General features: G+C 49.2%; 2 protein-coding genes across 10 annotated transcripts in view; one reads left to right on the top strand and one right to left on the bottom strand.

Moving 5' to 3' along the window:
* The window catches only part of VLDLR (very low density lipoprotein receptor), a 29,814-nt gene extending 24,645 nt beyond the window's left edge, over nt 1-5,169 (bottom strand). For 4 of the 6 annotated variants that reach the window (XM_027615530.2, XM_027615531.2, XM_027615532.2 and 1 more), the window contains exon 1: nt 4,452-4,738. In XM_027615530.2, the coding sequence (XP_027471331.1) occupies nt 4,452-4,533 (82 nt within the window). In that variant the 5' untranslated portion in view covers nt 4,534-4,738. Of the gene's footprint in view, nt 1-4,451; nt 4,739-4,780; nt 4,932-5,076 lie in introns of those variants that run through there. The other 2 variants (XM_027615528.2, XM_027615529.2) reach the window with 2 other exon arrangements.
* The window catches only part of LOC113934466, a 56,826-nt gene continuing 47,872 nt past the window's right edge, over nt 4,509-13,462 (top strand). Inside the window, exons 1-2 of one of the 4 annotated variants that reach the window (XM_027615535.2) lie at nt 4,509-4,633; nt 10,293-10,523. In XM_027615535.2, the coding sequence (XP_027471336.2) occupies nt 4,532-4,633; nt 10,293-10,508 (318 nt within the window). In that variant the 5' untranslated portion in view covers nt 4,509-4,531 and the 3' untranslated portion in view covers nt 10,509-10,523. Of the gene's footprint in view, nt 4,634-4,891; nt 4,970-8,196; nt 8,446-10,292; nt 10,524-13,462 lie in introns of those variants that run through there. The other 3 variants (XR_003523688.1, XR_003523690.1, XR_003523689.2) reach the window with 3 other exon arrangements.

Here is a 13,462-nt window from a genome sequence, read left to right as displayed (position 1 = left end):
ACATGGGAAGTAATTTGCAAATGTTGAGTTTAGGGGAAGTATTAGGTTATAACATATAAACACGTGAAGTAATTTGCAAATGTTGTCTATCACTAAGGTTTTACCATCTCCCTTGCTTGGCAAATTGCAAACTCCCCCTGCCCCGGCCCCCCAAAACCACATCTATATGCATAAAGGCTCCTAGCCGGTAGGCCCAAGCCAGAAGCCCCAAGTTGGTGGCAAGATCAACCACTCCAGCCAGTGGTCCCATCTTAAAGTTTCTGCTTTCAAAGTTACCTCTTAAATGCAAGAGCATGCATACCCTTCCTCCATTCCACCCACCCAGGGGCATTTCTAAAATACAAAGTAGTCAAAGGCTCTGCAAGCAAACATTAAGACCCCCCCCTTTTTTTTTTTTTTGCATAATCTCTGTCCTTAATCTCATGGTACCCAGGAGGCAAGCTCTTGCTTCACTTAGAGCCCCCGAATAACCAGCAGGCCCGAGCTTTCCTAGGACACATCACATGAAGGAGAAAGTATGCTAACTTTACGGTATCACCTGCCATCTGATTTAGTTCCTGCAGCATGGCTAGTGTATCTAACGAGGTGGCATTAGCCATGCTAAGAGTTTTTATTGCTAAGCCAACAGAACAGCTTAGCAAAGAGACACCGATTCAGATTGAAAGATACAGAGTGAAATCATCAAGTAAGATTCTGCTCAAGCTAAGTCACACTCAGCCTGAAAGCTAAAAAGCTATCAGTCCTCAAATTTGCTAGCTAAAAATTCTTTAGCTGGGGACAAAAAATTGTCCCTGGACCACTTCTGCTCAACAGGTACATCTCGTCCATCACCTTTGCAGAAGGTACTATTGGACACTTGGTCCTGGAAATAGTCTCCATGCTGTGCCCTAAGAACTCTCTTGAGATGAACTTATAGTAGAAGGGAATACACTAAGCAATTTTGAGTCTATTGACTAACCATCTGGAGAGCAGTCCGCCCTGAGCAGCACTCCTAAGGCAGGTACATTTATCATAAACATCACTGCAGACCTTATCATAGCCTTTGGAGGCATTTGATTTCTCATAGGCTAGTATAGGAACGTGGCTTTCCAAAGAACAGTCAGTACTCAAAGTAAATTTAAATATAACTTGAAGTCAAAGAGGTAACTGCCTATCCTTGATCATTCTTCCTTCTACCAAAAAGGACAGCTTCATTCACATTCTGTAAGAAATAGAAAATGATCTAGATTTTTAACATGACTTATTTGTATGTCTATATGCTGTGCTCTGAGTCTTTTGGCCTTTGGATCAAAACCCAAAACCATGTGCCTGGGAGCTACCTGTTCCCTTGATTATGGCCATGTTCTACCCTGGGAGTTCCTGTGAAGTCTTACCAGTTTGATACTTCTGGAATCGAAGGGGCTTGTAGCTACTTTTCATCGCTTCTAAAATGGTAGTAAAAGTGTGAAATCAAATTTATGGTTATTCCATTTTATGAAAGGCAGAAACACTTAAATCAGGACTTCACTTCTTTGAAGCATGGAGACTGCTATAATTAACCTTACTAGCAACGCTTAGTGCTTCAACATGCGGTTGATCATGGTAAAGTCTTAATATTGGGCTGTGCTACTGAGCCTGGCCTTTATACACACATGAGGAATCTGGGGACACAAGCAGCAAAAGCAGAGAATCAAGACAACACAGGACGGACATTCTAGCTAAATGTCACATGAAGGGAGCAACAGGCCGATTCATGGAAGGGAGGTGCTCAGACTTGAGGAAGCTGTCACTTGCCTGGTGATCCTCCTTTAAAGGAGCCCAGCTCACACGCTCGTTCTTTGGCCTGAACGAGGATTAGGATCACTGTCACACTTTCCCTTGGTGCTACGGGTTGGAAGTCAAGTTTATTTTCTCCTCTCCCTCTGGGTCTCTCGGTATTGCTAGCTTCATTCAGCCTCCTCCCACAGTCAGAGAAGTTTCTGTCTCCTCTTCTGCTAGTTGCTAGTCATATCTGAATAGCCTTCCTAAAACCTTGGTTCTTCTAGGCTTTGGCTTTAATGAATATGTGGTATCCCACATCCTAAGTTTGACCACCTAGGCTGGGGGAAAATGTACCAGAATTCCCAGGGATTTGCAATCAGGTATACTCCTACTGAATTTCAACTTATCTTGTTAGCCTGGTTGACGTTTCCGGTCAGGATCTTAGAACATCCCTGCCCCGTCCTCGAGGATTTTAGACCAGTGCCATGAGTGGGTTTTGGGGGGAGGGGTTGGGAAGAAGGGATGTATACGAAACCAGGACCAGAAAGTCAACCCACATACCCTGGGGCTTTGAACTTGAGAGAGGAGTCAGTCTGGGTTGGCTTAAGATCAATACTTCCCCAGCCAACCCCAGATTCTGTCCAGTTGAAAAAATGATGTGCCGCCTTTCCTTTAAAGAATTTAAGTCTTGCATGGGCTTCTGTTTTTCACTATTCATGGCATGTCATATATTTCACACGTGACACAGGGGAGCCAAAGGGACCCTCACCTACCTAAGACAAGGCCAACAGATGGCTTCAACTAACTCATTTCAACAGTTCAAGGGCATTCCCAGCATTCTATTGGATAAAGTTAACCTCTAAGGGAAAGTTATTACATGTTAAATCAAAAGGATACGGAGAGAACATGCAGCAAAAATGAATCTTTCTCTCACCTCCGGGAAGGTTATCAATAGTTTCTGGTATACCTTAGTCTTTTGAAATGTTAGGAAAAGTATATGCAAGTCATGGTGCTATTCTGAGAAATCATTTAATAAGTTAGTATTGCTCATCCATTAATGATTAATGTTCCAGTCTGAAAATTCTTGTAGGCAGGCCTTTTCCAGGCTCTGAGGTTTGTTACATATCAGAGGTTGTCTCCACGACTCGCCTTTTTCAAGGAGTCCAGGTTGGGGGAAAGAGAGAACAGCGCGACGGAGCCTGTCGGGTGGGTGTTCCACGTTCCCTTACAGATAATACTTCTCAGGCTGCTATATTCTGAGTTCGCGGAGACATGTGACCAACCCAAACGTGATCGGGCGGCCAGCCAATCGCAGAGGGCAGAAAAGCCCGTCCCAGCTTCACACGCTCGCTCGGGACAGTCGGAGCCAAAGGGCAGGGGGCACTGGGAGGCTTCAAACCCCCAAGTATGGCCCGAGAGGCTGCTTGACCACACACTTTTTAAAGTTGGCTCACTTCAGGAGACACGTGACTGCAGGCAGGCGGGCCTCCTAAGCCACCGGGCGGCAGGAGCTAGGGACTCTGGAATGGGTACTCAGGCCGCGGGCAGCTTTCTGTCCCACTTCCCTGGAGCTGGCTAGCAAGCCCCTCTGAGTCACGCACGTCCAAGATCACTTCAGGGACGCGCCGGGACTCTGACCGAATCCTTAGAAGGGCTTCCTGTCCTCTGTCCAGGAAAGTTGTGCGGCTCCAACTGGGAGAGTGGCTGAGGACAGGGCTCCCGGGCCCAGAGCGGCAGACCTTGGGCACTCGACGGTAGTCCCCAGCGCCACACACCAGCTCTCGAGCTACTCCCTTTGATCTATTGTTTGGAATGAAGGCCAATTACACAGTCACTAGATTAGGACCCAATTCCTCCCGAGGAAGTCTCACCGGGAACGAAGATCAGCAAACTAACCTGATTAAGTCTTCGTTGCGCTCCCCTCCCCCGCTCAGCTACACGGGAGACCCGGGAGGTTTACAAACACCACGCGTGGGGGCGAGGGGGGAGGGGTGGGGAGGGAGAAGGGGTGAAACACCCAGTGGGGAGTACTATTTGAAACGGCACTCGTCCTCTAACCCGTACTCCAGAGAGACCACCGGGCGCCCGGGCAGTCGCAGTCCGGGTGCGCAGGCTGCGCACTGGTAGTGGCTCCCTGGAGCCTCCCGGCTGCCGCCCATCGAACGTGCGCCCGCTCACCGCCACCAGGGACTCGCTGCCGGGACCCGCACCCGGCGCCACGCGTCCCCGGAGGCGCCCACCCTCGTCCACCGAGCACTCCTACCCTCCCTCAAGTCCCGGGAGCGTGCACCGGGCTCCCGCGAACCGCTCGGCCCTACCCGGCCCTCTGCCTCCTTCCTAACACTCCGCCTGGCAGAGCAGACAGAACCATTGTTCAGTGGCTCAGAAGCCCACACTCCCCAGACCCGGCCAAGCGGGGTGAAAAACGAGGCAAAACAGTGCCTTTGGGGGACAGAGTGTAAGGGAATGAAGACTAGTTCAGGCAAGGCTTTAGGACACCCCAAATCCCACTGTCCCCCAAGCCCGGCTCCGCGTAGCCGCGGCGCTGACAGTCAGCTCAGAGGCGCCACCAGGGTTGGGAGGGAAAGAGGCGAGCAGAGCGGAGAGGCGCCTCTTAGGAGGGGGGTGGGCAAAAGGAGACCCGCGCCTCAGGGCCCCCTGGCGCCCCGGCTGGGTCCGGGCAGCCAGCGGAGGGGCGCGTTCTCACTCACCCGCTCCGGTGGCGCGGCTTTCCCGGGGCGCCCAGCACAGCGCGAGCAGCAGCCAGAGCGCCCAACGCGCGGACGTGCCCATGGTGCCCGCCTGGATGGTGCCGCCGCCGCCGCCGCCGCCGCCGCCGCCGCTCGCTCGCTCCGCACAACAAGTTACCAGCCCTTCGCAAAGGAGGAAGGAGGTGGGGGCGGGGAGGGGGGAGGGGGAGGAGGAGGGAAAGGAGTTAGAAAGGGGGAAAGGGAGCAGGGAAGAAGAGGGCACCCCCTCCCCTACAACTTGCACAATCTCCTCCCCACCAGCCAACCCACCCACCCACCCACCCACCCACCTCCCCGGGCTGCTGCAGCAGTGCAAGCCGAGCCTGCGGGCAGAAAATAATGCACGCGCTGCAGAGGAGGGGAGGGAAGAGGAGGGGAGGGCTCGGGAGGGGAGGGGGTGGGGAGCCGAGAGCAGAGGAGAAGGCAGAAGAGCGGAGCCGGCCGCGGAGCACCCACACTGGCGGCTGCAGGAGCGCGGGGTGAGCAGCGAGGAGGGGGCAGGAGGGGGAGTGGTCAGCGAGGGGTGTGGGGGGGTGGGGGGAGCGGCGGCTTCAGCCCTCCTTTCCCCTAGACGCGCCGCTCTTACAAGCTCTGGGCAGCCAGGTGCCTGCGCAGGGGGTGTGCGAGTGTGTGTGCGTACGTGAGTGGCCGTGGCCGCCGCTGCCACCCGGACTGCTCCTGGGGCCCGGCTGCTCCGCGCGTCCGCCCGGGGCTCACGGGGGCCCGGGGCGGCCGCTGGTTGGCTCGCGCGCCGCCCTCGCCTCCAATCCCCGGTGCCTGCCCTAATTTCCTGATCTAGGGAACCTGCTGCCGCCGCAGCGGTGCGCTCCCTACAGTCATTACCGTACGGTCCCGACAGCCGCCGACTGTAAATGCAGCGGCCGCAAGGAGCAGCGGCAGTGAGCGCTGATGCAAACTACAGCCATCGTTGCCACCGCCCGCCCGCCCGCCCGCCCGCTAACGGGGCTGGCGGCCCGGGGGGACCTGCGGCTGCCAAAGGCAACAAGCATCTTTCTCTCTCTCTCTTTCTCGCTCTCTCTCTTTCTCTCTCTCTCAGCCACCCTCTCCTGCACCCCAGAGAGAGGCTGGTACTGTAAGGCTGGTAGGTAGCGTCTTCCTCAGGCCTCCTCCCTCCACCTGAAAGTGATGGAGTGGACGGGCTCGAAACGTTCCGGCTGCTCTGAGGTGGGGTTCGGGGTGCCTGTCTCAATCGCACGCCGAGGTGCCATTTTCGCTAAAAATTACACGTGCTTTTAAACGAGAGAGTGTGTGTGAGGGTGCGTGCGTTTGTGGTTGGTTCTCTGTCATAGAACGGGACTAAAATAACCCAGCCTGGGAGGAGGGAAATTGCTAGGGCAGCCCTGCATTCTCTCATCAACGATTATAGTTAATTGCTAATTGCACAAAATGGTAGTTTGAGGGCCTGTAATTAAAAGCTTAACCTTTTCTTGTTTGGGGGGAGGGGAACCTAGGTTTATTCTTCTTGATACACTTTGTAACAGTTAATTATAAGGCTTAAGAAAAAAAGGAAGTAGAGGCAAGATTCCTATGAAGGATTGATTCTTGTTTTGTGCCTGGCAGGACCTGAGCCTGTAATTTGTTTTGTGTGTGTGTGTTTACTTCAGTTTTCTTGCACACTTTCCCTTCGCTGAGGTGCGTTGTCTATTTAGCACTTAACAAGAGTTGAAGGGCACACTGAGCTGTTTCTCCTTCTTCAATAAAGGGTTTACGTATTTTTTAAAAAGTTATTTTCCTTTTTCTTTTTTTTTAAATTTTCATATCAAATGACCCAAACTTTGCAGGTTTCAATAGGACCCCTTTCTAGCGGTGTTCTATTGGTGATCTGAGACGTGGTGGGCACTGCCTCGCTGTATTCTCTTTGCCCTGGTTCTTCTAGGCATTTGTCAAGGCTACCCATCAGAGGGGTTATTTATTAGGAACTTACTGTATTCAGGAGATGGCAAGAAAAGGAAAATTGCAGATCAGGATACACTTTGGTGGGGCCAGAGGATATCAGGATTGTGACTGATAAACATTGAGGGGCTTCACGCTGCGTGTGGGTGGAGTGTTAGACTATAGCTCATTTCGAATGCCGTTTTGCCCGCTCTATGTACATTTGATACCAACTGGAGCAGCCATGCACATGTTGCATGTGAAATTGAATTCAAATTTGTCTTATGCCGTTTAGTAGTGAAAATGCATGCGGGTGTTGTTTACCTAACAGGCATTAAGGTGCGATGGTAAAACCTCCAGGGCACATCATCTTCAATATTCTCAGGGTTCTGAAAGACCATCTGAGAATGAGCTGTGTCACTTTACAGACGAGGAAAGGTGGTAGAGGGATGAGTGGAATCAATATGAAAAAGCACAGTGTTAATAAACAGTCCATGTGGCTTGTGTTTAATATTTTTCTCAGAGATAAATGCCTGGGTACTACAAGCTAAACCCTGGTATGGTATAATAGACTTACAGTTGATGAACATGTACTATGCTCTCTGCCTCTCCTAGGGATATAAATAAATTGTTGGTGAACTTAGCTGAGGCTCTGTGTTCAATCTGGTAGCTTTATTGTTGAATCGAAGCATAACTTTTAGCTGGACCTCTGCTTGGCTGTGTAACTTAGGAAAATCACTGTGCCTCTCCGTGCCTGCCCTCTGACCTGTAAACTGAAAACAAAACTAAGCCACATAAAGTCCGAGTGCTCTCTGGCCTCAGGGACCAGCTCTCCGCAAAGCACTGATAGAAGAAAACAGTTATAAGAAGAAATGGACTTAATGAATACAGAAAGTAACCAAATAACCAAAATGAGAAATTTATCATGAGTGGAGACTCTGGGTGTGGTTGAACAAACTGGTTTCAGAAAGGTTGACAACGCTAGATTCAGAAGCCTTCAGGTAGATGCAGAGGCAACCATTCACTCCCACAGTCCATCACTTTTATTTCTTTGTTGAGGCAACATGCTTTGAGTATCCCTGGGAGGTAGGCACTGTGCTATGCAGTCGGCATAGGGAGATGCTAACCAGAGCAAGCTCAGGAACGGGGTAGGGGAGAGGCAGAGAAACAGCACAGCCCGAGGGATGTTCAAGGTGCTATAAGATTATAGGGGAAGGGTAGCTAATCTGGCTGGGGAATTACAGCGTCAGAAAAGGCTTTCTAGGGCAGCTGACTCTGAGCTGAGTAGAGTCATCATTTTGACCAAGTGATGTCAGTTCTTATTACTGTTGGGCACATGGTAGGGTTGCACTTTCCGGCCCCTTTATGGTTGGGTGGGACGGAAGGACGAATTTGGGGCAATTTTTTGTGAGAAGTCACAGGATGTCATTTGCAGACTGGAGCATTTAATTACTTGAATGAGACCCTCGCTTTTTGTCTGCTGTCTAATGACAAAAAATGTGCAAGATCTGATTGCTTCATGAACCCAGTGTGAATGACTACATGAGTAATTCTCTGCTGTCTGCACGTATCTGGCAATGGTCATATAGAGTAGAGGTCAGCCAATGGCCAGTGACCTGTTTTTGGATGGCCTGTGAATATAAGAATGGTTTTTACGTTTTTTAAAAGATCGCGCACACACACACACACACACACACACACACACACACACACACACACAAACCCCACCCAAAAAACAACAAATGAACAAAACAAAGAAGAAAAATATGTAGTAGAAACTATATGTTGCTCACAAAGCCTAAAATATTTACTACCTGGGTCTTTGGAGAATAAAAAAAAAAACACACAAAAAAAACCCTTGTAGCCTCTTAACACAGAGTGAGTGCAAAATAAATCTGCGTTGTGTTCATCTACTGGGATTTTGTTACCTCAGCCTGACCTGGCATTAACCTGGCTGATGCACTGGGTGAATGGGGAAGGAAAACCAGCGTGAGCAGACAGAACAGAGGCAAAAGAGTATCAAGTATTCAAGGAAATGCAAGAAATGCCGCATGTTTCAAGGGTGAGTTTCAAGTAGGCTTATGGTGGGGAAGAAGGCTGAGGAGGAGAGGTGGGGATTGGTTTATGTGGAGACCGGTATGGCATAGTGACGCTTGGCTTTCATCCTGCAGGCCATGGCAAGGACTGGTGATGGATTTTTTTTTAATTTTAAAAAAATTTATTAAATTATGTGATTCACAAAGGAGTAATTATAAAATGCAGAGAAAAAGAATTTTTAAAGATTTTATTTATTAGAAAGAGAGCACAAACGGGGCGGGGGGGGGGGCGGCAGCAGGCAGAGGGAGAAGCAGGCTCTCTGCTGAGCAAGGATCCCAATGTAGTACTCGATCCCAGGACTCTGGGATCATGACCTGAGCTGAAGGTAGTTGCTTAACTGACTGAGCCACCCAGGCATCCTGAAAAAGAATTTTTAAAAGCATACTCTGAATACCCAGAGATATTGACATATTCTATTTCTTTACTTTAAAAAAATGTATTTAGTTTTATCCTCAGGGCCCAGAATTGTATTGACGTTGCCATAATCAGTACAGTTATGGCTCTCTTTATTTGCTTATTTACTTCTGTAAATATATATATATATATATATATAAGCCCACAGTTGCCTCCAAGTAATAGAATATTGGCAGTAACCCCCAGCTAAGTCCTTCCCTGGGAACACATCTAGTTCTCTTCCCTGGAGGAAACCATGGTTGTGATGATGAGTTTTGACTGGAGCCCTGATAGCCAGTGCATTCTAGAACGTTCCCTCTGGCAGTGGTATGAAGACTGATGGAGCTGGGAAGCAGGTAAGTCGAGAGGAAAAACAATTAGGGGGCTCTGGTAGTGAGGGGAACAGGTAAATAAGAGGAAGAAACTGTTATTTGCGCTGAGAAATATTCATATAATTCCTTCCTGAGATTTTTCTCCCCAGTTCTTTGGATGTATCTCTTAGAACAGTGTTTTCGAGAAACATTCATAATCCGTAACCCTGGCGGTGTCTGCAAAAAGTGCAGGTTCTCAGCTCCTCCCTTGGAGATCCCCACTCAGTGGGTCTCCTGTCTGTCCCAAGGGGCTGTGTATATAATCTTACTCCAGTTGATTCCTAGGATGAGCCATGATTAAGAAACTTTCTTAGAGAATGTCTTCTTCGATGCGGTTTGAATGGCCACGTAGCTTTACTTTTCTCAAATATGCATACGTGTATTTGTTGTTTCTCCGGGGTGAGTGGGGTAGGACCCACAGAAAATGCAAACACGATGTTGGATGTTTCCTTTGCCTCAAGCCTTGTAGTCGCCAGACCGGTTGCTAGTTTGAAGCTCTGACTACTGCATTTTCTACCCGGTAGCCGAGCCACAGGAGGAAGATGTGAAATGAACTTTCCCCTTTTAAAGGCTTTGGTAACTTCTGAGGCCTCTACCGTATCCTTTTGTGATGATGTGACAGCCCAATGAAGTGCATCAGATTCACCCCACTCCAGGCTCCGTGGGGAGGGCCTGATGGTCTCGACCAGCGGGTCACAAACTTTAGCTTCCATCAGAATCACCTGGAGGCCTTATTCAACCAGGGCTGGCTGGGCCCCACTCCAGAGTTCCTGATTCAGCAAATCTGGGGTGGGGCCTGAAAATCTGTATTTATAACAAGTCCCCAGGTGATGCTGATGCCACTGGTCAGGGAACACACTTTGAGAAGCACTGTTCTAAACCCATCAGCATAACTTACCTCCCTCAGCCTCTGTGACTGATTCTAGGGCCTCAACCCATCAGCCCGTGGTCTTGTCCTGGCCACATGGTTGGGATGCTTCAGCCCTAAGCGTATTACTCAGGTCTGTCCAGTTAAAATGACGCTCAGGACTTCTGCTTCATTGGAAAGGCACCCTCTCGGAAGCAGTGCGGTATATGGACCTTGGACCAGAACTTGTACGGTGATTGTACCACAACGACGGAAGCCAATTTGAAGACCAACCAAGAAGAGGACGCTGAGAGACTCAGAGAGATGGCACCCAAACTTGACCTTCAGCCCACCTGGAGGTCGGCTTCTCCTGCAAGCGCTGATTCTGTAGGACTGCTCACTTACTGGAGCCAATAAATTCTCTTTGTTGCATACGTCAGTTTGGATTGAGTTTTCTATTACTAACAAGTAGCTGACTGGGAGAGGTGGCCCCCTGGGGGATGTAGGGTGCTTACTGTAAGGTGTTAGGCAAAACTCCATGTGTGATCATCCAGCGGAAGTAACATGCCCCTCCCCTCCCGGAGGCGATTCACAAAAGGAATGCAGGTACTAGGAAGGCCTGTCCTAACAGATGCTTTCTTGTGAGTCATGGCCAAGTTCTCAACTCTGCACCCCCACCTCAACCGAAATCAAATGCTCCATATGGACTCAGTACAAACAAGCCCCCGCTGAGGGTTACATTCTAAGAAAACCACCTTAGAAATCCCAAGGCCAAAGACTGTTTTCGCAGGCTGCTTTTGAACAATTTCAGAAAGGAAAAAAAAATGTGGCCAATCACGGGAAAGCGTTTACAGCAGAAGTGAAACTCCAAAATGGGTTGAGTGTGAGGCTAGACCAGTGGTTCTGACTGGGAGTGATCCTGCCCTCGGGGAATGTTTGGCAACGTCTGGACACCCCTCCCGGGACAGGTACTATTGACATGCCGGGGGTAGAGCCCAGGGCTGCTGTTAAACCGAAAGCTTACAGAACACAGAACAGGCCCCTACAACAAAGAATGATCTGTCTGGTCCAAAATATCACTGGTGCCGTGGTTGAGACATCCTGAGCTAGACTGAGAAGTCAAGTGATTCTGTAATGTGTAGTACCTAACGAGTAGGATCAGGGGACATGATTTGGAACTTAGGTGGCCCAATAGAAAGATGTTCTCTCTCTGAACAAGGAAAGCACAAACTGGGACTTGTCCAGTAGAAAAACAGATGAGAATGCAGGATCAGAGGGTAGTGGGGAGATTCATAGACCTGGGAAAAGGAGAGCAAACCACAAGTAGTTTACATTCAAATGGACATCCACGGTCCGGTTGCATTGTGCACTAATGGGTGGCCTGTATTTTGCAAAGTGTTGGGTTTTGCTTTACCCGTTTTTCAGTGAAGGAAGGAAGTGCTGGACCAGTTTCACTTTATTTTCCAGGAACTCTTGAGAACTAATTCCTAAGATTCTGGCCCCAAACTGGATTGTTCTCATTTGCCATAACTGCAATTTATAGGAGGTCTTGGAATGTGGTGCTATAGTGTTTAAAACACTCCTACAATGGGAGTTTCTAAGGAAATGGGGGCTTTGTGGCACCTACTGAGCCAGCTAAGTGTAAATGCTTAATAGGACGTAAGAATTTTAATCTGCAAGTTATGAGTAATGCAGCAAGGTCCATAAGCGTATATCATTTCATCACGGTAATTCCATTCCTCAGTTTTTGGTTTCGTGAAGGTGGGGAGTTGATGTATCTAATGTTTTCTTGTTACAGGTATGGTTTAAATTCACATTAGACTGCCGGTCACGCCCTTGAAGGGCTGAGTTTCTAAATGAATATGCTTCCTTCCAACTTGGCTCTTTGGCATCTCTAAATTGTTTCAGAGACACACTCAGGAGGAGTACGAATGCCGATAGCAACCGTATCTAGGGTGTGGAGGGGGCAGTCCTGGTTCTCAAGGGTTCTATGGTAGATGGAAGGGACTGCTAGTCGTTCGGAATTGTTGGAGGGTGGAGTGGCGGAAGGTGGCAGGAGGTACCAGAGGGGTAGCCCAGTGCAGTCGAGGAAGGTACTTGAGATGATTGTATCCACACAGGATCCAGAGGGCACCCCTGTGGTAGCTGAAAACCTTTGTGCACTGAATACAGAGAGGCAGTGTAGGTTAATGGTTAACAGAGAAGGTGCTGGAGACAGTCCTCCTGGGTTCCTACTGTCACCTACTAGCTGTGAAGCTTTAGGCAAATTGTTTAACCTCTCCCTATGCCTCAGTGTTTTCGCCTGAAACATAAGAATGACAAATGCACCCACTTCTTATGAGAATTCAGTGCATTCGTATGAGTAAAGCACTTAGAACAGTGCCTGGCATAGAATAAATGCTCAGGAATTGTGAGGTACTATTATTAAACGTGATATTGATTGTTGTTGTTATCAGCAGCGCCCCCTGTAAAAGACCGAGGGATTGCAGGTCTGGGCCAAGGATTGGAATGAAGGAGGTCAGCGGGCCTGCGCCCTGCCTGCACATTCAGATCCCCTGGAGAGCTTTCCAGAATATCCACGCTGAAGTTCGACTCTAGACCAATTCGATGACAAAGTTTGGAAATGGGACCTGGGCGTGAACTTCCTAGGTGACTGGCATTCTAATTGTGAACCACTTGGTGTCAAGCATGGAGCTCTAGCCTGGCCCAGGGTAGCGTAGAAGGAAGGCTGTGTAGTCGAGTTGGAAGAGGCTTCACCCTCAGGGAGACAGGGAAGTTGGGGTGGCTGCAGCAGAAGAAAGAGGTGGAATCTCCTGCCAGTGTTCCGGAATGGCCTCCCCGTCCTCTCTCTGCATCCTGCTCCCGGCCTGACATCTCTCATCGCAGCTAGATGTGTCAACTGTAAGAGAGCCAAGGACCACAGGAGGTCAGAAGCTCCGCAGAGCCAGACGGTCAGGCACCTAGCTGGCGTCTACCTATCAGTGATGGATTACGTATCACCATTCTCCTGCCTTTATGAGTCAGTCTACCAACAAGGACCTGCTATGGGGCCAGCCACTCGTCAGGTGACTGGAGGACAGGGGCCAGATAGTGATGTGGCTACTGTTGGGGGTGAGTTGTTACTGTTTGGTTTGCTTTTTCTCTGGGAGCCAAAATTCAGGCTTGTTAAGTGGTAATTGACAGTGCTTTCTTCTAAGGAAGTTTCTGCCGGATTTGCTGCCAATAGGAAGTGTATTATTCCTCAGAGCACTATAGCATTCATTTATCGAGTGCCCACTCAATTATGAGGCATGACAGAGTTTGCCATGTAAGAGAGGAAAGACCACTTAATGATTCCTGGAGTCAGAAGTCGGGAATAAATGGATAGACAG

The sequence above is a fragment of the Zalophus californianus genome, chromosome 13 (genome assembly GCF_009762305.2).
Source record: "Zalophus californianus isolate mZalCal1 chromosome 13, mZalCal1.pri.v2, whole genome shotgun sequence".
In the NCBI taxonomy this organism is placed as follows: domain Eukaryota; kingdom Metazoa; phylum Chordata; class Mammalia; order Carnivora; family Otariidae; genus Zalophus; species Zalophus californianus.
The sequence above is the reverse complement of the archived record's forward strand: the minus strand, read 5'-3'. Positions and strand labels throughout refer to the sequence as shown.